This window comes from Plectrocnemia conspersa, unplaced genomic scaffold (assembly GCF_051122295.1).
Source record: "Plectrocnemia conspersa isolate PC_06_02 unplaced genomic scaffold, ASM5112229v1 ptg000006l, whole genome shotgun sequence".
Classification (NCBI taxonomy): domain Eukaryota; kingdom Metazoa; phylum Arthropoda; class Insecta; order Trichoptera; family Polycentropodidae; genus Plectrocnemia; species Plectrocnemia conspersa.
In genome coordinates this window covers 3,189,836-3,214,266 of record NW_028277170.1, presented here as the reverse complement: position 1 = coordinate 3,214,266, position 24,431 = coordinate 3,189,836, and the positions used below count along the sequence as shown (strand labels likewise).

At 29.0% G+C, this 24,431-nt stretch overlaps 1 protein-coding gene across 2 annotated transcripts in view; it reads left to right on the top strand.

Annotated features, from left to right (window-relative positions):
- Positions 1-24,431, top strand: part of sowah (ankyrin repeat domain family member sosondowah) — a 260,833-nt gene that overhangs the window by 190,970 nt on the left and 45,432 nt on the right. Inside the window, exon 5 of one of the 2 annotated variants that reach the window (XM_088187791.1) lies at positions 11,870-12,257. The exons of the other annotated variant lie outside the window; for it this stretch is intronic. Coding sequence (XP_088043917.1) covers positions 11,870-11,890 — 21 coding nt within the window. The 3' untranslated portion in view covers positions 11,891-12,257. Of the gene's footprint in view, positions 1-11,869; positions 12,258-24,431 lie in introns of those variants that run through there. 2 annotated transcript variants of the gene reach the window in all.

Sequence of the window (24,431 nt, the reverse complement as noted above, 5' to 3'; positions counted from 1 at the left end):
TAAGGACAGTCGCTGATTCGTCAACGCTGGTATTCGTCATTAAAGTGCAGCGTGGCACAGAAGTTCGATCTTCTCTAGTGATTTATTTTAAATAATTTTGTGTTGATATTGGTTTAACCCAGATATACCCACTGTCCCATGGGTAGGTCACTAAACTCGTGCCACTGTTTTTATTTATAAATGAAATTTTAAGAGAACAAAATTTTTTGGGCATATCTGGGCTAATTGATATCAAGGCTTCAAATATACACTGTAAGCTATTCGTTCTCTTACCCGTGGATTAAAATATTTTAATTATTTTTTCAATAATCCGTACGTTGTTGGTTTTTTTTTACTATTCTCTGTAAGGCTTAAAAAAGTTATTATTCTTATCGTTGCGCCAATGATAATTTTGTAATTTATTCAATGGATTCTAATGATTTAATAGTGTCGTTAAGCCATTAAACAATCTGAGAATAATTTCTTTTCCAATTTTATATCTTTTTGCTTTTGAAGAATAGCTAAAGACTTCATTCTTTTTTTGACTAGTGAAAGATATTGAATCTTGCAAATATTTAATTAATGACATCAATGTCTGGTTTCTTCGATTATATCATGTATTTTTAATTGTCCGTTGAAATTTCCAACTTAGCTCAGATGTATGTATGTTAAATAAACATATATTTTCTTTTAAAATAAAAAAATTAAATATTCTGAGCGAAATTGTTTTGAGCCACACAGTTCACGCACACAATAACAAACCGGAATCCTTATCCCGAGCGTACTCTAAGTGTCTATACTTTAGAACAGAATTGGACACCCTTGATTTATAGCATCTTATTATATAGCAATATTTTTAACATACGCTTTTTGCGCGCTTAACTCTTGGTTAAATTCGTGCCCGAATACGTTTGTTTGTGTGTATATATTAAAATTCTTACGATTCCGCGCCGCTGCCGTATATCACGATCGGAATAAATCACGGTGAACGAAAAGCGGTTTTAAAGCGCACAAATTTTTGCATCGTCTACGACTCAATTACGGCGACAATTCGGACCATGGGCCGAAAATATTAAAATAACACGCGTACGGGGGCAACCGCCGGGAATCCAGTGGCAGGATTCCTTCGCCCTGTTCCGGGAATGCGACAGATCTTATCGGCATTTGCGTACCTTAACCTTTGACGTCCCGGGACGGGACACTGTGAGCCTTTTGTCGAGTGAACTAAGCTATTTAACGTCCCTTTTGTATTCCCTTGTTATGTGAAAATTGTATCTGTCACTAGTTCTTCTAACCAGAGTTGAATATTCGTCTTCGAATATTCTTGTTTAAAAAATCAATTGGGCGACTTTGACAATTGATTTTTTTATTTCTTTACGCAAAAATCAGTAAAAAAAATGTTTTTCAAGAAAAAACTTTTTTTTGTGAATAAACATAAAATATCATTTTAAATGAATAAAAATTAAATAATCAGAACATTTAAACACAGTATCAAGGTAAAATTTGCATTTTTCAAAAAAAAAACAATAAAATATAATTTTTGATTAACGCGTTCAAAGGGTTAAGGTTGCTAGCATATCTAGTTTGAATTCTGTATGGGCTTAAAATTTATCTAGATTTACCGTATTGCCATCTAAATGATCAGTGAATCTGTAGCTTATTGATAATTTAATACTTTTCCATGCAAAAAGTATTCCAATGACTTGAAAAAGTGATAGTCAGTTACTACAATGTAGAGTGAATAAGAAATAAGACAGAGTTTCATGCTCTTGTACATAGTTTGAGTAGCGTTTTTTATGCAACATCGTTTATTGTCTTCCAAGAGTATTTAATCGCAGTTTCAGTAGATATTTACAAGTTGTAGTGGATAATAATAAGTATTTCCAAAATATTAATAATTTAAAACAAATTTGTATTCTAAGTATTTATTGCATCTTTCAGTCAATTTTTTAAATATATTAACATAAAATGTTCGAGGCTTTGATACAAAATATTTCGATAGCCACCTTTTTACATCGACTGTATTTTGATTGTTTTCCATCTAGGAAATGTTGCGTCGTTCGAAATAAATGGTAGTCGGAAGGAGCAAGGTATGGAGAACAAGGTGTATGAGATAAAACCTTTTAGCCACATTCTTGGATTTTATCGAGAGATGCTCATTGTCGTGTTGTCTGATAAATCTCGCCACTAAAAAAGGTTCCTCACCACTGCCTTAAAACCCGAAATTTAAAATCCGTGCATTTTTAAGTTATTTTACATCTTAGAAACATTTAATTTGTCAAATAAACCACTGCAAGTTGCAATTAAGATCCTTATTGATGCAAAGTACAGTACAAAAAAATTAGGAATATTTATAGTAACTTATTCTGCTATACTTGTTATTGTGGAGCATTTGAGTAAAATGGCTTGTGACTTAAGTAACAAATTTTTTGATTTAAATGAAACTGCTGTTCTTCTTGATACTAATCCAGTAATTTCTAGCTACGTCAATGAGCACGCCGTTGTATTTTTATTGTTAAATAGTGCTTTAAAAGATTCACAATTTTGCACTTCCAAGAATTCAAGAAATCTTTTAAAACACTATTTATCATTAAAAATACAACGGCTTGGTCATTGGCGTAGCCATTATACAAAAATTACGCAAAACTCACCTTACATGATTTTTTTTCAATATGAGATGAAATGATTTTTACTACATGTTTATTTATATTCACAATTTAGATTTAATAAAAAATTAGAAATATGTTCAATGACTTTAAGACTTCTTTTTTGCTTTAAGATTTTTAAGCTCCATTTTCGATGCTTGTTTATGTTCAATAGCCGGTGATGCAAGATTGTTAAGTTTTAATTTTTTAGTCTTTTATAATGTTTAACTCACTAAAGAGCCTTCAAACACACGTCACAGCTATTTTAAGAATAAAAAATAGTATAAAAACCACTTCTGAAAATTAATTTTCTAAATTATTGTATTTATGGTCAAATTTACAATTGTAAAATTGCGTGAATGAACTGGGCATCAAATTATTCTGAGAAAACTTCTGTGTATTTTTTTCTAAGCTCCAAACATTTTTTTTCTGCTAAAGTATTGCTTATATATATAATATAAGATAACTGAAATAGTTTTTCACTAGCTGCATTTATTAAAAGCGACTCTTATATTGAACGGTTACCTTGTCAATAATATTATAAAATACATTAACTCATACATTAGCTTTCGATTTTATTCCTTTATATGAATTTCGTCTTATATTCTCATATCATATGTTATTCGTATTCGTCTACAATACTATTTTATATCTGCAAAGTTTTTAAAACATAATTTCACTTAAATAAAAGTAAAAGATAAATACGAAGTTAAAATTTATCATTTTATTTTTCTCTCTTTTTTAATTTTTCTGTTGATTTTAGATTTATTTCCGTTACTGCCTTTATTATATCAGTAAAAAAAAGCTTCACTGCCAATATATATTGCACTCTACTTGACAACGAGTAGAATTCAGATTTTCAAGGAAACTTCTGACTTCATGGAAAAATACTTGAATACACGACATACTTGAATGATAGTCGTAACCAAAAAACGGCATTTAAGTATATTGCTAATATATACGGTCAGTCTTGTTCGCTATCTATCGGTTGATGGTTAGCACCGCTAGCAAAAGATATAAACAAAAATATTTTAAATATTCTAATGCAATTTTGGTATCATTTATTTGATAAGCTAATTATTATTTAATATCGATTTAGAAGTATCAAAAAAAATTATTCTTGACTTTTACAAATATGATTCTGCGTGTACAATTAGCTGATTCATAAATAATACTTTAAGTTTGATGATGCTTTCAAGTTGATAATGGTCGGCACTTTGACTCATTTTTGCTGTCACCAATATATTGGGACGAGTGAGCCGTATCATGTGTTTTAACTATAAGCAAATTCATATATTAAAATTATCATACGCTCACGAACAAAATGCGAAATAATAGTGGTTCTGAAACATTTCTTTGCCATTTTTTATATCTTACTTTGCTTTTATGACAAAATTATATCTTGTCTTTGGTCTTTAAATTTTATATATTATTACTAAAAATAAATCTTTATTAAAATTACATTAGTGTAATCTGCGGATCAGATTGTTTATTCGTTATTCTACAGATATCTTAAAACTGATTTTTTTAACAACCATAATTGTTTTGTGACAAACAATATTTTAACCGCTGTTGTAATTAATTTTGAAGTATTAATTTGAAGTATAGGACTCTCTCTCTTCTTACTTATATTTTTAATAAACCTCTGCTTTTTGCTTCCCATAAGAAATTCTGAATTTACATGTATTCTGTATATAAATATATTGAAAACTATTCCGTCTGATTTCTATTACAGTAAATTTTAATAATTGCCACTGATACACCTTTAATCTTTTAACTTCTAAATCTATTATTTAGCAAGAAAATTACTGTTATCTTTCCAATCGTCGTATTTAATTGAATGCGGCTTTAGCCTTGTAAATGATTTGTTATTAAAAAAAACGAAACAGTGTAGATTTAAGAATAAAATTGAACAAATTAGTACCTCATGCAGTACACATCAATCACAAAGATAGCACTAATTTCCATGCTATTTTTTCAGAGTAGATTCACATAATATATTTATAATACATTTACTTACACGTAAACCACGTGAATTTGTATATAAATATTGTTAATATGTTTTTAAGACTGGTATATAACCAATTTAATACCATCTAAATTAATAATATAAATATAAAAATAAAGTACTGGCAAAAAGGTTTTTGTTAAATTTTCTTCTTTAAATAGACATATTAACTACATTACTAAATAGCGAGAATAAATAAATATATTAACCATGTAGCTTACGTATTTTTTTATCTTGTAAAATGTAAGTCAGATTAAAAATAGTTTTGACACCTGTGCATTTTTATTTGAAGCAGCTTTTCACTATAAAATTATGATATATGGATTTTTGACGCGATTTTTGTTTTTGACAGGGGTTTATCTCAAAACCTAAAAATCAATATCATTGAATATTCATGTTGTATGCCATTCACCAGGTTTACCCGTCATTTTATTTTTAACCGCTCATTCATGTCCATCAAAACCCATCACGTAGCCGATAAATCCGACGAATATTGAGATAAACGGCGAGTAACGACAAGCGATAAATAACGGATACGACCGTTTTCACTATAACAGTCTCACTGTGACGATCGTTCCCTCTTGTGAACGTGTCGCATAAACCGCTTTTGATATCGCGTTAAACCCCAATGTCCAAGCGGGGGGTGATGGGAGGCGGCGGTTTGAGTGTCGTCGAACGTGTCGGCGCCGCGATAAAGAAAAGCGGCGAAGAAAGAAATTCCTGATACATGTTCGATCGATTCGAACTACAACGGTTTTATGGTTGTACTAAACCGCGAATGGTTTAAATGATTACAAAAAAAAAATATAATCGGAATTTCGCTTAATAGTCAATTCGCGTTCTAGATTTGTGCCGCCAAGTTTCTAATCAAATGCTTATGATTTAATAAAATACTATATCTAGGAAATATCAAAAAAGCTCCTGTATGTGTACATAATATTTGGATTTATAAATTATTATCAATTATATTGTTTTAATTTTCTATTGAAACAATTTTTAATTTTATAATTAAATACTATTTGTGCAAAATACGAAAATCAAATATTTTAGTTTATAATATATATATATTGTAACTCATTGTAATTAATTTGGCAGTGTATGTGGATGCCCTACAAACACACCTTATCTCATTAAAATATTATTTATTAGACTTCTATTACATCTCATTCTTCGATTCACACGAACGATCGTCATTAGCGAAAGTTTTGTATTATTTGCATACACATGTATCGCATTACTTAAAACACAATGGTAAACCGATAGCGGAAAACCACCAAATGCCAAAACGCTCATCACTTATATTCGCTATCGGCTTGTACGAAAATTCTAGTAGACTTTTAGATGAGATAGATTAACGACTTTTAATTTAGCAACACGTAACCAGATACGCGGCACGTACTCTTCCGGCGACTCGTCATCAATCATCCCGTGAGATATTGTAGATGCTGCGCGAGGTAGTCCGAGTAGAAACAAAGACTCGTCACTCTGTGTATTTCAAAGAGGGAATGATTTACGAATTCGTGATCTGAACGCTTGACGTTTCCGTTTCATGTTTCGAGTGTATGTGCTAATTGAAAGCGACGAAAGATAAAATTTCAATGTACACAGAAAAAATGAGAGTGTTGATATGAATGAATATTATGCAAATATTCTTATTTTTCTTGATAGTTGTAAAGTATGTTTTTTAAATTAGCAACACTTTTTCTAACGACAGCCAATTTAACAGCTGATTTGCGCTCAGTATGCTTTGCCATTTCACTATGAATAGACTTATTAAATAACGCTTGCAAATAATGCAAATTTATTTCGAAAATCGTGGTTCAGTTCGCGTGCATGAAACTTAACGTGCGCTACGTTCATTTTACGGTCGACATAAACGTCCATCCGAGCAAGTAATTCAAATAACCATAGATCTTTTTTGCGCCACGCGTACTTAAATTGGTAATACGCATCCGCAGAGACGTCGTACAGTATAGTACGCTCGGGATAAGGATGCCGGTTTGTTATTGTGTGCGTGTACATGTATATGAGAGGAAGACGCGTTGTAGCGTGTACTTCGTTGTTTCGCTTTCTCTTTTACGAACAGTCGCTGATTCGTCAACGCTGGTATTCGTCATTAAAGTGCAGTGTGGCACAGAAGTTCGATCTTCTCTAGTGATTTATTTTAAATAATTTTGTGTTGATATTGGTTTAACCCAGATATGCCCACTGTCCCATGGGTAGGTCACTAAATTCGTGCCACTGTTTTTTATTTATAAATGAAATTTTAAGAGAACAAAATTTCTTGGGCATATCTGGGTTAATTGACATCAAGGCTTCAAATATACACTGTAAGTTATTCGTTCTCTTACCCGTGGATTAAAATATTTTTAATATTTTTCCATTAATTCGTACGTTGTTGGTTTTTTACACTATTCTCTGTAAGGCTTAAAAATGTTATTATTATTATCGTTGCGCCAATGATAATTTTTTAATTTATTCAATGGATTCTAATGATTTAATAGAGTCGTCGAGCCATTACACAATCTGCGAATAATTTCTTTCCCCATTTTATATCTTTTTGCTTTTGAAGAATAGCTAAAGACTTCATTATTTTTTTGACTAGTGAAAGATTTTGAATTTTGCAAATATTTAATTAATGACATTAATGTCTGGTTTTTCGATTATATATTATATTTTTAATTGTCCGTTGAAATTTCCAACTTAGCTCAGATGTATGTATGTTAAATAAACATATATTTTCGTATACATATTTTTTTCATATAATTGAACCACACAGTTCACGCACACAATAACAAACCGGAATCCTTATCACGAGCGTACTCTACCTAGATCTTAAATCTAGTCCCTTTGCCGGGAAAGTAAATCAAATATAACAAGCAAATTATTTATCTATTAATATAAATCTATAAAAAAATCAGTAATTTCGTACACTTCCCCGGTTTAGGATTCATATTTAATACTTGTAGGTACCCAATAAAATTTCAGTCACTACAAAATATATCGTATAGAATTTCGGCAAATGCTTCATGGTCTGTCCGCAACTCAATGTTACACCGTAATTTAAAAATAAATATCAAAACTGAACACTTTGATAAACTAAATGCAAAAAACCGCAAGAGAATCAAAGCTCATAAAAACGCGTTAATAAAAAAATATACAATAAATATCAATAAATAATAAAAAAATGAACTACTAATTGATATTTATAATAAAAAAATTAATATTATTAAAAAAATGTGATTTTTGACAATAAAAAAATCCACAAAAACTAGACATATCTAAGCACAATTGTAATGGTCGCACTCATTAAGGTAGCACTATCAATATTCTTTTCGGCGTTTGTATTATATACCAAGACATCATAAGCTAGCGGAGGTTAATTGTGCAATGACGCACCAGTCGCAATTGATGCGTCCGTGAAGATGTCGAATATGATATTATTTAGTTATTATTGAAATACCTCCTCGACCATCATGACGCCCTAATGTATTCGCGCTCAAAATGCTCTATGATTGCTCTATTTGAATGCAAATAGCAATAATAATTACTATTTGATTCATAGATTGCATTTTTTTATTTATCAAAACGTACCTATTGCTAGACAAATTTGTTTATACTATTTGAAAGTACATAATAATAGATTCACTAAAAGCAATCATAGAGCATTCGCGCTAAATACAATAGGTATTCATAATACTTAAGGAGGTATTTAATATAAAATTTATATTTGCACATCTTCACGAACGCATTAGTTGCGATTGACCTTCTTGAACATTATGATCTCTTGCTATACAATTAGAACATCATAGAAATTTTGCAAATATTTAATTAATGACATCAATATTTCTTTTTAAATTTCTTCGATTATATAATAGATTTTTAATTGTCCGTTGAAATTTCCAACTTAGCTAAGATGTATGTATGTTAAATAAACATATATTTTCTTTTAAAATAAAAAATAAAATATTCTGAGCGAAATTGTTTTGAGCCACACAGTTCACGCACACGAGCGTACTCTACATACATAAAAAGTCTGCTGGAAAAAGAGCTGCTGGAATCATTGGTCCATATTTTTTCAAAAATGATTCCGGCCAGAATGTTGCAATCAATGTAGAGCGCTATATATACATGATTAGTGACTTTTTTCGTTCCCCAATTAAATGACAATAATGTGGAAGAGCTTTGGTTTCAACAATACGGTGCCACACAGCGCGCGCCATAATCAATTAATTAAAGGAAACATTCAATGAGCGCAATGGACCTGTGAATTGGCCTCCAAGATCTTGTGATTTAACACTTTTCTGTGAGGATATGTGAAGTAAACCAGAGACGATGAACTACTTGGGAGCCAACATTCGCCGCGTTATTGCTAATATACGGCCCCGGTGATTATCTAGATTGCACTTTATTTGATTTATATCCCATAAATCATATTTAAACACTAATGATATAAAATTATCTTTTCAATAAAGCTCATACTATTGCCATTATAACGATTTTTATTTGTTTTATTTTATTTTAAAGTTCTATATCTCTAAAAAAAAAAACACCTTTACAAAGGGAACTAAATGTATTCGTCCGATTTATTCAAACTATGAATTTCACTAGATTAAATACATTTCAATCTTCAGTAACACTTCCTTGGGTCATTCTTTTATAATATTATAATATTTTTTAATTTAACGGAAAACACCATGCACGTGCATAGTGTATTTTCCGCGGACGTGGGAAAGCCGATGCAAATTGCTGCAATTTTTGAAAACATAAATCGCACAACAATCGATCCGTCTAATATAATTGTTGTGCATAGAAATTGGCTCACACATCGGAATCGGGCATTGTGATCGCCTAGTCGTATAGTATTTCATATGGCAATTAAGCAGTTTAATGATGAAAATTATGTGCGAACATTTCGCACGAAATACCGCACACGCGTGTGTGCACACCGAATCGCGTGCGAGCCACGCCGATTGATCGATGAGAAAAGATCGAGAAATCGATGAAAAGATCGATATGTGAACTGAACCGAATCGGATCCAGCGTGAGACCGAAGCGGTTGCGAAAGGACGCAAGCGACGAGATCATCTATACTACGCCTGGGAAAACAACGGGCCGCATGCGGCTCGCTCGAATTTTTGTGGATCCCGCGAGTGTGAATCATATTTTTGCATTATAACACTTTAAAAAAATGTTGATATATAATGTAACAAGTACCCAATCCATGTGACTGTTTTGATTTTCTGCAATATAATTTTAACTAAAAAACATAGTTATTTAAAACGTATTTACGAAGTGTGATCAAAAAATACGGTGAATGTATTTTTATATCAGCAACTGCTAACGCTACATCCATTTGAAGTAATACGTTCGATGGCCTGATCCGTTGAGATAGTCAGTGTCACATTTGAATAAGTTGTAAAATTTGTTCATAAGCTTTTGACTGACGAACGGAAGGAAAATCGTGTATCAGTTTGAATGGAATTGAAGAATCGTATTAATACAGAGATGATGTCTGCCGGAGTCTGCGAGTGAATGCCTTCTCCTCATCGGCGTCTAAGTTTAAGTATCCAGAGCTGCAAAGCTTGCTGTCCAATCACAATCATGCAGCTATCATCTAGTCAGACGATACACTTGCTTTTTAGAACCAATGCAATATACGCTTATAGAAAGTGATATTTGCTTGATGGTGATTTTCATATGTGTAACGGGATTTCTTGTGACCTTACAGTGCTACATTGTTTTCTGTGCGCGTTTCATTAAAAAAAATATTCTTTCAATGCACCGGATAATTTTTGCGTGTTATTTATGAGGGAATCCTTTGGTTCAATAACTAAAAAAATGTTTTAATTGCCTCAATAAATTATTGGTTATTAAAGAATCACTTATTTTTTATGTCGAATTTTTTTTCATGATAATAAATAATGTATGTCTAAAAATAGTATTCCACTTGCGGCCCGCCGTTCATTTTGAATCATAAAAAAAGTTAGCACATGCCTAATCTATACCTTTGAGTAACTACGATCTTTATTCAGTTTGAATTTTGTTTCAGTACGGCTGAATTTCCCTCCTACCTGATCTGTTGAAATAGCATCTAGATGCTCTCAGATACTTGATTTTATTAAATGAAAACCTGATCTTTAAACTTGTTTAATTAAATGCAATACTTGTTTTTTTTATATTCAATAAAAACCCGACGATGATTTAAAGAAACAAATATTAATAGAGCCGCAGTTTTTTTAAAAAAAAAGATTACATAAAAATAAATATAACTAAATTATACAATTTATATTTCCGATGCATGGTTTTGTTTATATTGGCAATGTATTAGTTAATATTTTTAGCAACAAATTAAATTGTATATGTACTTGTAATTAGAAAATTTCTTTAGCCAAAATAAAAAAAATGGAAAACAGGTCAAACTCATCGTTCATCGAACACCCGGTCAGATTCCCATAGTTTACCGTCTTTTTTTTATTTTTTCCTGACGTATCGTCTTTCTTCGGCAGCCATTTTTTTCGTACGCAACTAATGGTCAATTACCCGGTTACACGGATCCTCTGCTGTTTACCGAGTGTCGGTGAGCTGCTTCGACAATTACCGACCATAAGCAAATTGCAATCTGCGGACCGTAGTAATATTCTGCAGAGAAAACAATGAGCGACTAAACGTGCGGTCAACCCTTTGACCGGCCGATGGGAAAATATCGATGTTTGGGTCGATCGATTTGGGTTCGGACTCGACCTTATTATGATTCCATTTTAATGTTTCATTGATGACTTGAAGTAAACCTCGAACCATCAAGTTATCCATTCCCTAGTACACTTACTATAAACTAACTGCAACATAAAACGCTTTCTACTATAACCATTAAAGTTTCTTGAGAAAAGCTATGGAGATATAACTGTTTTTTTATTGTAAAACTATTAAATGCGCAAAAGAATATGAACGGTCGGTAAGGCACGAAACTTTAATGATTATTTATTATTCATTGTTTCTTGAAAAGCAACATAGTAATGTATCTGTTCAAGAAATAATAAATATGTTCTAGGAATAGTAACAACTTATTTAATGCTTTTTCTAACTTTAGTTAACAGTTATGTTACAAAAAAATAACTTTGTTTTGACTAAAAATCATACCTTTGATACATATATTTATATTATGCTAAATAGCAATTATTATTTATTTTCTTTTTTTAGTCAGTACTAATCTATTCTTGTTTTTTTTTTGTTGCAGGATCCATTTTTGGTACGTTGATTGGAATTGAGGCTTTTCAACTATCGGTTTATCGGAACGACGCTATTCTACTATAGGTTTTTTTTATAATTCAGATTTACGTATAACATATATATTAATTGCGCGTAACAAAGCTAAGTAGCTGCCTACATTCTAAGTGTTATAATTATTGCGTTTGCGCATTGATATGCAATATTAAATTTATTTTAACAACCCACCTACATATTCTTACGTGTGTTAAATATATGTATATATCTTGTTATTAACAATGTCTTTTTTTCATTTCAAAATGACGACAACAACTTACACGTGTCCCGCAAATTAAAACCTGATGTCGTCCTTTATCCTGACTGTCATCTTGGCTTCTTGGCGACTATTTAGGGTGTAAGTATACTATACTTATAATATTATTAAAATGTTTTAACTTAACTATAGTAACGAATGTTTAAATAATTTTAAAAAATATATAGTATGTATGTCTGAATGTCTTCCTATGAGTATTTATATACTTTAAAGTATCAGACTTGATCCGACAAGTTTGATGTACAAAAGTGCTGAATTGTCTTATTTTTCAAGGAAGCTTTTTAGAGGTTAGCGTTTTAGATTTATCTGTAAAAACTCGCGCTCACATTCACTAGACTAAATGGGAATATTATTCAGCAGTTTTTACTGAATGTCTTTTAGAGAGTATATTAATTTAATCCACTAATTATTAATATATCATTTAATAGCAGTTTTTTTTAAACTATTCTTATTTTCATTTCTCTAAATGTCAGTTGAATTATAACATCTTTAGGCCAATATATTTTAACAATACGCCAACTCATCCTATTTGCTATCAAGCAATCTTTTACCGTTTGACTCTTGTAATTTTGAATAAAATGTTCCAGGGTCAATGAAAGGATCGTTTCCTAAATCTTTTTCGTGAAGTACAGCAGAAGCGCATTTATAACAGAACCCAAAATTGTTTACTCCTGCAAAAGACGATGTAATTTTTTTGTATTTAATATTCCTGCATTGTAAATACAACAATAATTATTAGATTTTTAGTTAAGAAATTTAAAAAGATACTATATGCTTTTTAAGTAGTATATATAAATATTACTTTAAGAAATAAATTACTTATTGCATAATTTTAAATTTTCACATTTGATATAAAAACTAAAGATTATTATGAGAATTTTGGCTTTAAAGCTTTGGCTATATATATATATATATATATATATATATATATATATATATATATATATATATATATATATATATATATATATATATATATATATATATATATATATATATATATATATATATATATATATATATATATATATATATATATATATATATATATATATATATATATATATATATATAATTATATATATATATATATATATATATATATATATATATATATATATATATATAATTATATATATATATATATATATATATATATATATATATATATAATTATATATATATATATATATATATATATATATATATATATATATATATATATATATATATATATATATATGTAATACCTAATTTACCAATCAGTTTTTGAAACGTTATATCTATCGTCAATATTTATAATTAAAAAAAAATATGGCAATATTTGAGTAACACTTCTATAATTTACCTCGCAATATTATCTGAGTATTTTAAGCAATTTATAAAATATTTTTCATTTGTGAAAGTTGTCAATCATCAAAAGCTATTTAATTATGAAAAATATTATTGGTATTAATTAATAATAATAATATACGCATAAAAACTAGCATCGTTATCGTAAATCTTTCAACCCTTTGAGGGCCGCCAACGTCAAACTAAATTAGGGGAACGTCGCGTGATCTGGATTTCCCTCTTCCGGTAATTCCTGACAAGTCTCTCGGCCAACGAGATTCTGAAAGGGTGCCCCATGTCGAGGCCGGTGACAGACCCAGATCCCGTGTCCAGATACGATGACGTGTCTGATACGACCCTCAAAAACTTAATTATTGTTATTGCGTTTCTTGGCCCAGTTGCGTCTTATTAATTTCATTTCTCCCATTAGCGAGTTTCTTTAAGTATACAGTCGACACATTGCGAGTAGATGTTTTATCAGTAATTAAATGACTTAATACATAGTCTGGACATCCGTGACATATTATGTTTTAGTCAAACTACTGCAGTTTTATTTTTCAATGACAATATTCTTTCATCTTGAGTTCCTGTTGCTAGTTTTTTTTTATGTTTACAACAGCCAAATGCGCTGTTTTAAATACGAACTGCTCTTTAAGCGAAATATTATTTTTGACTACGTGTTTTAAATAGCCATGATTGTATTAGTCCTTCGAATTTTTTACTGGCGAAGGGTAGAATGTTAATCGACCGATAGTTCGTGTTTGTATGAGTGCCTGGATAAATTTGGGTTCAGATGAAGTTATTCTATTTGTGAATTAAAAAAGGCTTCTCTCTAGATTTTTTCATAGCGAAATTATCCAAGAGTTCATAAAAAAATATTTGTCTAAGTTTTTCACATTCATTGCAAACGTCGCTGTAGTTGTGCTCTTTAATTAAATTTTAATTTTTTTAAATCTTGAAAAAGACCTATTTCTTGAACAGTCAGTATCGATATTTTCACATCAGCCGGTCAAATGGTTGACCGCTCATTGTTTTCTCTGCAGAATATGACTACGGTCCGCAAATTTGCTTATGGATTTTTTATACTTATCGAAATTATTTTATATTATGTATTTTTTTATTTATATAACCATAAATATTAAATTGAATTATTTAATCTATATTAAACTGACAATGACTGGTTAAACGTTAAAAAAAACAATGCATTTTCCGGCATACATTGCGCAGTTTTTCAATATGCATCCTGCGCAGCATAAAATATGTATATTGATATGATAATATGTGAAGGTAAATAATTTTCGAGTCTTCTCTTGTACTAGCGTAATATATTTCACGGCCGTTGAACACTCTCATACGTTTTGATGTTTCGCCGCGATTGTGTAACGAAACACAATATAAATCATCGATATTCAACCGGAGGCGAGCGGTGTGTTTTTTTATCCTCGACCCATGGTTCAGTAACGAAAATGGTATTAATTCTTATCTTAGTAATTAAATTTAAATTTTATCTGGGCTTAAAATAAATAGAAATTAATCTTGATTGTGGTATTATAAAATAAAATTTTAGAATCTCTAGTAGAGTACGCTCGGGATAAGGATGCCGGTTTGTTATTGTGTGCGTGTACATGTATATGAGAGGGAAAAGCGATGTAACGTGTACTTCGTTGTCTCGCTTTCTCTTTTAAGGACAGTCGCTGATTCGTCAACGCTGGTATTCGTCATTAAAGTGCAGTGTGGCACAGAAGTTTGATCTTCTCTAGTGATTTATTTTAAATAATTTTGTGTTGATATTGGTTTAACCCAGGTATGCCCACTGCTCCATGGGTACGTCACTAAACTCGTGCCACTATTTTTTATTTATAAATGAAATTTAAGAGAACAAAATTTCTTGGCCATATCTGGGTTTATTGATATCAAAGCTTCAAATATACACTGTAAGTTATTCGTTCTCTTACCCGTGGATTAAAATATTTTAATTATTTTTCCAATAATCCGTACGTTGTTGCTTTTTTACACTATTCTTTGTAAGGCTTAAAAAAGTTATTATTCTTATCGTTGCGCCAATGATAATTTTTTAATTTATTCAATGGACTCTTATGATTTAATAGAGTCGTCGAGCCATTAAACAATCTGCGAATAATTTATTTTCCAATTTTATATCTTTTTGCTTTTGAAGAATAGCTAAAGACTTCATTATTTTTTTGACTAGTGAAAGATTTTGAATTTTGCAAATATTTAATTAATGACATTAATGTCTGGTTTCTTCGATTATATAATATATTTTTAATTGTAAGTTGAAATTTTCAACTTAGCTCAGATGTATGTATGTTAAATAAACATATATTTTCTTTTAAAATAAAAAAAATAAATATTCTGAGCGAAATTGTTTTGAGCCACACAGTTCACGCACACAATAACAAACCGGAATCCTTATCCCGAGCGTACTCTAAATTATTGTATATATATATTTACATCAAAATATTTAGTGGTGAACTGTTAACTGAACCAGAAACTTACTAATGCAATACTTTCATATATACTATACTTAAGATAAAATTATAGGTTTACAGAAATCACTCTCTGATTCATACAGACCTTGATAAAATTATATACAAGGAAAAATTCAGATGCTCCTCCCCAACGTGGAAGCAATATTGAGGCTGTTTCTTAACTAATGGCAAAAAATTTTTGACCATCATATGTTTGATTGGATAAAAGAAAGATTAGCGAAACTAGTTTATGACGATGCATTAAATGTCGATAGTTTCCATTTCATTAAGTATCACTGCATTCTATAATAATAATGCAACATTTAAAATGCACAATACTATAAGCATCATCATTATCAAAATAAATTTAATAAAAATCAAACGGTGTAAATCACTATTAATTTCAAGTTTCTAAGTATTCTAAAAACTAGCTACAGAAACCGTGTAGTGATGTCATGAACTCAAAAAAAAAACCTGCACTTGATTAAAACAGTTCTAGAGCATATTAATGCTCATTTAAATGAACTGAACATACATCCCCAAGATGAAAATGAAATAATGAATTGAAGGTTTCTTTTTCTCTGGCATTTTAAATATCTGAGAATAGTAACAATAACATAAATGTCTTTTAAATGTAAAAATTTTGTCCGGCAATGCGGCCCAGAAGATCCGAAAGTTTTTCAATATTAAATTTATTAATATATTATTAAATGAATACTTAAGTAATTGCTTAAGTAAATCGAGATATTAAAGCAAATAAAATAGTTGATATTTGACTTTATTTCGATTCTTTAGTTCATTTCCTTATTTCTTTTTCATACAAAAACACGAATGTTATTTATTTAATTAAGCTAAATATGTCACTAATATAATTTTAACCAAAATAGTTAAAAAATATTTATATCATTCTCTTGATCTTATTTCTATATTTAGATAATAAAAATATTTCAAATACATTTTTTATTACTTACATCCCATCATCAAATGTCGACCTTCCTATTTACATTCATCAAAATTAAACTTCTCTTGACCTTATAGCTAATATTTGACCTGAAATGGTTTTGAACTATTTGAAGTAGGTCACTAGCTCACAACCATTGATATTTTTAATATTGTTTTTACCATTACAAATACAAAAACAATTTTAGGAACTCGCATTCTAAATTTTACGTTAAAACTATGGATCACGGTTTTCAATGTGTTGCATTTAATAAAATTATTTAAGCATAAAACTCTTTATTTAATATAATTCTCACTAGTGATATTTAAACTTAAAAACGATTTTCATCAAATATTTTATGCATATAAAGATTAGTTAAAAACTAAAATTCGTTTCATAAACTTATTTAGAATATAAATCAACAGCTTTATAACATACATATATATATTTTTTTGATAAATTTTAATAGATAATTATGTATTTAATTTATACAATAGAATGCAAAAATGTTAAATTTTTACACATAATGTTAAAAATAAATTAAAACAAAGCTGTAGAAGCACATTTTTGGGGCAAAAATCATTTATTTTTTGACGTTTCGTATATATTATAAGGAATGGAACATCGAGGACCTCCTGCTACTACAGAACGCAAAAACCGGATAACATGATTAATAATTTATATGGTGTACATAATGATACGAAATACATATTAAAATAATAATAAAACTCTCGTAAAAAGACTTCTGTTTCGATCGGAATTTTAATTTGCAACGGTTACTATATATTATATCTGTAAATAAAATTACTTTAGAATTAGCAGTTTAAGCATTAATTATTCACTTAGATAATTGTATTGATATAGTAATAAAAATGTAAATTTTGATAGGCAATAATGAAAAAAAGTTTTTTATTATAATTTATTTATTATATCAAAAATAAGTAATAATATGGGGGGATATGGCAAAAATTTTGCAACAATAATCATTAAGATGTGAGGTCTCATATTATCATTGAGCAATATTACTGGAAGTCTATTTATAATCAATGGATAATTTATAGTAATTTTCTTACAATATTACTACTAATAATAGTCTTGTCTGGTCTAAAATAAAACAATTAATCAATATTTCTCTCAGTAATAAAATATTTCGGAGCCTGTTTTAAAGCTATTTTTTTTTCAAACTATTTTCCGGATCTTTCTGACTATCGCAGATAAACCTTTTCTCATCCTAATTAATAATTATCATCGAAAATGATTCTCGATTGTAACTGATTGTAACTAACGAGGAGCAGACTTCGAAATGTTGCTGTTTTTGCCCTACGGTCAGTTAGTGCAGTATTTGTCCATTTTTTTTACCTTTTCTGTAGTATCCTGATGTTGAGAAATAATTATGATGGAAACCAAAGAGTTGGTAATGGATCAGCTTTAAAAGTATTTTTCAGTCTTACTAGATCAACAGCAAAAAAAGGTTTTTCTATCGCTAGTTAGAATTTTTTAACCAACGTCTTACTGTACCTTCACTAATTTTTCGTGACGAGTGCCGCATTTTGTTCCGTAAAAAAAAGGATACTTAAATAATCTTTTGACACCAAAAAATAGTTATCAATTTTCAACAGCAAATTTCTAGATCTTCCATATGATGCATTAAAAAGTTTTGCGCTGTTTCTAGAGCATTCTCAGTGCTGAATGATTTATTGTTTTATTGTAAAGAAATTTTAGTGACTTTTTTTAGTTGTATGACACATAGCGTCTATTAGTATTTCTGTATATTTTTAAAATTTAATGTTATGTTATTCTACGCGTGTTAGAAAGCGAATCTTGAAAATTCTCCCTCGCCGTAGATAATGGTTTTTGTTTATTAACATAGTATGACCGTGCACATTTCAAATGTTTATTAATCATCGAACGAGTCAGTCCAAATAATAACAAAACGGTTCTCGGGTGCCAAAAAAGTGACCTCCAACATCCTCAATTCAGCATGATGTGGCATTGTCCGACTGAAGGTTTTTGTGCATAATCATACTTACACTTTGTTTTAAATGATTCAATCGTTTTTTTTCTATCTTGGCGTATCTTTAGTTACACATAATTTAGGTATTGTTATACAGTGGTTATTTATTATTTATTTATTTTATTAATTTATTTAGCTTAATAGCTAATCTTTACATCTAACAAATTTAGTAAACATATATAAAAATATATAAAAAATACATAACAGAAAGAAAAAATAAAAATATACAATAATAAAGTCTTAATATTATAATTTATTTCTATATGTACGAAGGTGTTTTTTTATTCCATTTATGAAACCCGTTATATTTTTGCTGTTTCGGATTTCTCTTGGAAGACTATTATATAAATCAAAACCTCCGTACATAATTCCCCTAGCCGTACTCGTTTTCTTATACTTAATTATCTTTAAATTTTCTCTATTTCTAGTATTATATTTATGTACATCTTTATTTCTTATTAAATACTTATTAAAATATTTTGGTAACATATTATTTTCTAACTTATATATAAATACTAAAACATTCATACTCAATATTTCTTGAACATTCAACCATTCTAATCTATCAATCATACTTTTACAATTAGTTAATCTATTTTTATTTAAAATTACTCTTATTGCCCTATTTTGTAATTTTTGAAACATTTGTTTATCTAATTTATTTAACATATTTAATAGTGTTGCACAATAATTAAAATGTGGCAATATTATACTATTGTAAATTATTTTTTTTGTATTTATACTTAATATATTTCTTAATCTAGATAATAAACCTATTTTTCTACTATTTTTTTTTAATATGTAATTACAATGTTCTTTAAAATTTAATTTTGTATCAACAATTACTCCTAAATATTTTATATTATCCACTATTTCTATACATGGTTTGACTTTTTTTTTGACCTTAAAGATGAGACTCCTGAATAGTCGATCTTTTTAGGTCTTCCACTCCTCAGGCGTTTTTTTTTTTAATTTTTTGCTCACACATTGGATTTCACCAGCTGATTTTCTATTCAGTTGCTGGATTTTTCGCACGGAATGTATTTATTGGTAGTGAATAATGATTTTTGTTGTTCCGTTACACTAATTTTACCGATTTAAATTAAATATTTTGATAGAATTCACAAGTCAACAGCACTATAAAGATTTTGCTGTGGCAGGGTAAACGACAGTATATGGGTATTGAATACAAAACCATTTTTTAGGGTAAGACGAAAACCGAATTCTGTGTCAATTGAATTATTTACGACCCTCTTAATTGTTTTTTAACCGATGAACGTTGTAGAAACGTCAAATAAAATTTTATATTTCGGCTGCGATGCTCCAGACATGGTCACGAATTACACGAAATAAGCAAAAATCGCGAATTTCATTTCATTAGCATAAAATGTTAGTGCCTTTGATTACAAATATTCTGTAGGAAGTGTTGTATCAATCGAAATAAATAGTAGTCAAAATGAGCACGGTCTGGAGAATAAGGTGGATAAGACAAATTCCTTAATTTTATCAAAAGTAAATTTCGCCAAATAGAGACTGGACTTCTGTTAGCAAGTGCCAATTTTTTTTACTTCTTTGTGCGAATGAAGCTTGCTATTATTGTTTGACTAGATTTTAGAGTTTCGTAATGCATAATCCCTTTGCAGTTACACCATACACACAAAATAAATAACGTCTGGGTGTTGAAGTATGTTTTGCTGCTTGTCCTTTGGATAACAACTGTCTTTTACGACGACTGTTGTCGTGCAATACTTAACAAATTATCGAGAAAAGGCGACCAGCTTCAAGATCAAGAAGCTCTTAGCTTAATTAGTATGGAACCCATAAACCTTATCTCCGAACCTTCCTAATCTTCTTAATGTTTCCGTATTAGCTGATAAATAATTTGCGTAGGATTTACTTCCTTTTCTGCAGCCAGAAAATTGTTAAATCATATTAGACATTTACAGAGATCTAATGCTGTATCTTTTACTTATTTTTTAATTTTATTTTTAGGAAAATTGTTTAACATGCATTTTGTATTTTATTATCAAATAGCTCTATTATGACTTAAAAAAATATGTTTATCTATAGATCACTTGTCCTTAATTGGATCACAATTTTTGTAAATTTCAGTTTCTAAAATTTTTTTCACTGGTACATTTTTACGTCAATATATTGGAAGGTAATAAGTACTTATATTCTGCTTACGTGAGAAGTAAAAAAACATTAATTAACCCTTCAAAAAGGGGTTACACTCGGGAAGGGTGTTTATTTGCGTGATTATCGCGAGCGCGGCAAACGATACAGCCCGCCCCGAAAGTGTTGCCTAATAACGGGGTTCTGCTGTACGAGCCCTCGATCTTATCTCCGAATCGTCTTAAACGATCGCACCGAAAGGGCCTGAGCAAATAGTAATAATTCAAAAAATACAGCGCGGGGTCGGAAGTGCGCCAACAGGTGCGAATCTGGTGGTAAAGGGCCATTAGGATTATTATTATATATTAGGTACGTATAGGGAGCGAAGGGCAGATTTCGATCTGTTGTTATTAAGGCGCGCGCGGCTCCGTTAACTTCCGAAACGAATATAAATCTAGATGAAGCGCCTGAAATATGAGACGGCTGTCATGAGTTGGAGATAACTAAATTTATGCGAGGCTCAAAGGGATACGTAAAGTGTATGCGTGAGGTTATGCATCTCAAATATAAGCCGTTGATGGTTTAAAGTTGATGGGTTTGAATCTGTATAAAGTCATATTTGAGTGCTATCTTTATCTTTAAAAGTGCGCTCATTCTTAGTAATAACTGAACCATGTTTCAAACTATAATCAAATCATTTGCAGATACTAGTAAAATTACAAATGAATTTAATCCACAAACCACAAACTCCAACCTTAAAAAAAAAATTTGACCAAATAATTTAATTGAACATTCCCTTGTAAAGCAATAATCTATTAAACACTTTAGAAAGGCAATTTATACAGTAGCTTAGAAAGCCCCACACAATCTAAATATTTATATTTTAACTCAAAAAATATCAAAAGCTACAGCTTTTTTTAACAATGCCATTAAAACGCTGTTTTAAAACGATTTTTGCAATAGCAATAAGCCTAACATTTATTGACTTATACTATTTAAAATTATGTATTTATTTATATCACAATATAAAGTCTGCAGAATTTGATTTCCTGATTCTAATGATTTCCGCACACGCTTTTTTTCTATACCTGCTTTGTCTATGTTTTTGTTTATCTCACAATATTTAATCTTTAATGTGGAGCTATATTATATTTTTTTACTATATGTAATAAAATTCGTCGATATATACATATTAATAATGCATACCATTATTTTATGTCTCGGCTTTATATTTCAATAGAATTTAACATCTATAATTGATCTGAAACATTTTCACGATTTTTTTCGAAATATTTTTTTTTAATAAAAACTTGGATTATGTTTAAAATATATTATTATTATTTTGTTGTATATTATTTTGTATAATAATAATAATAATGAGAATATACACACGCAAACGCGAAAGCTTAGTAATAACGTCGCTGAAGAAAATTTTCAGCTTGTGGCCCTCGAGCTACAGACGTTGTTCGTCTCTCGTAATTAGCTAACGAGCTAAAAACCTATGTAGAAAAGATGTTCACCGAAACTTTATATAGAACAAAGCTCGAGTCGTAAAAATATACAATAATATATATACATGTATATATATATATACATATTATTTATTGCATTAAATTAAAAATAAATATTTTAGAGAGCATTATGATTTTTTTTAATTTAAAAATCACTAAAAACTCACCCTTAAATGTAATATATATTTATATTTTAAATTGTGGTTTATTTGACAGTTGATTAACTTTTCTCTCTTATTCTCAAAGATAGGCAAAAATGTTAATACTAAAATATAGATATTTACATTATATTATGTTATTTCAGTAATAAAAAACTAGTCAAAACAAATTCGAGTTCAAAACTTGACTTTGGATGTAATTAATATATTAGATTACTCTTAAAATAATTATTGATAGTGTCGAAAAAGCGCTACATTTTTCTTTTGTGGATTGCCTCAAGAATATTTTTATACAAATTCACACCTCCCCTGGCCGTATTCGTTTTCTCATATCTATCTATCCTTATTATTATCTTTATAGTAGTGAAACTTTATTAATTATTAAAATACTCTGGTATCATTTTATTTTCTAACTTATTTTTAAATACTAGAACATTTATTAAATTTCCAACCATTATTTTTATTTACTAAAACTGCTCTTATTATCATATTTTGCAATTTTGCAACATCGTCTGATCTAATCAAATAATATTATTGCACAATAATTGCAGTGGGGTAATATATTAATAATTCTTGTCATACCTATTTTTCTATTATATAATTACAATCTTTCTTTATTTTTTTTTTCTACAATTACCCTTAAATATTTTACATTATCGACTATTTTTATAATAGAGTTATCTATATATTTTTCTATTATATTATCTAACATATGTATGTTTATAATTATTAATCATATATTTAGTTCAATACATTATTAATAAAACATTTTTTTATTGTATGTTTTAGCTAAGGTATCTACAATTTTTTAACATTATCACCAATGCAATAAATTAGTGTCATCTGCAGTTATTTTTATTAATTATTTCAATAATATAATATATAATATAAACACCGTTAGATTAAGCATTATTTATATTAATTTTTGCTCTCTCTTTTTTAAATAATAATCAAACCATCTTAAAGCTATTTCAGTTATACTTATAATCTCTAATTTCTTTTACATTATACTTTTAAAAGCTCTGTAGAATTGTCTGTGAAGTATTTTTTTTGTAAAAATTATGAAATCTTTTAATTATTTGATTGCATACAAGGCAACATGTTAATTAATCTCGTCTCCTCAATCTTTTTTATTATTTTATTTTAGATATAGGTATTGTAGCAATCTTTAAATTATAAGATAATTATCGTTCATAAATTAATTACTATGCTTTATTCGCTAAATAATGTAATTTAGTTCATAGTATGTTTCTTCAATTATATTTACATCCAATACATCAATACTGTTTTTTTTTTAACAAATTATATTTTGAATTTATTCTAATAATAGTGATTTTAATTCTATTAATTTTACATTAAATGTATCATTACTGTATTGTACTAATTTATTGCTGATTTTTAAATATATTTCCATCAATCAACATATTTATGTATGTGCTATTTACTTTTTTGTTGTTTTCCACATATTATTCAGATAATCTTTAATGATTTGACTGACATATTTCTAACTTGTTGTAATGTTTTTTTATTTTTCATTAACCTCATCATTTAATTTTTATTATTTAAAATATTTTATATGAAGCATTTTAACCATCAACATTAAACAACGGTCTTGGGTTGAATCGATTTGCTGTTCTAAATTTACATTTACATTTTATTTTATTATCCACAATATTCTTATAAATATTGTTGCATATCAT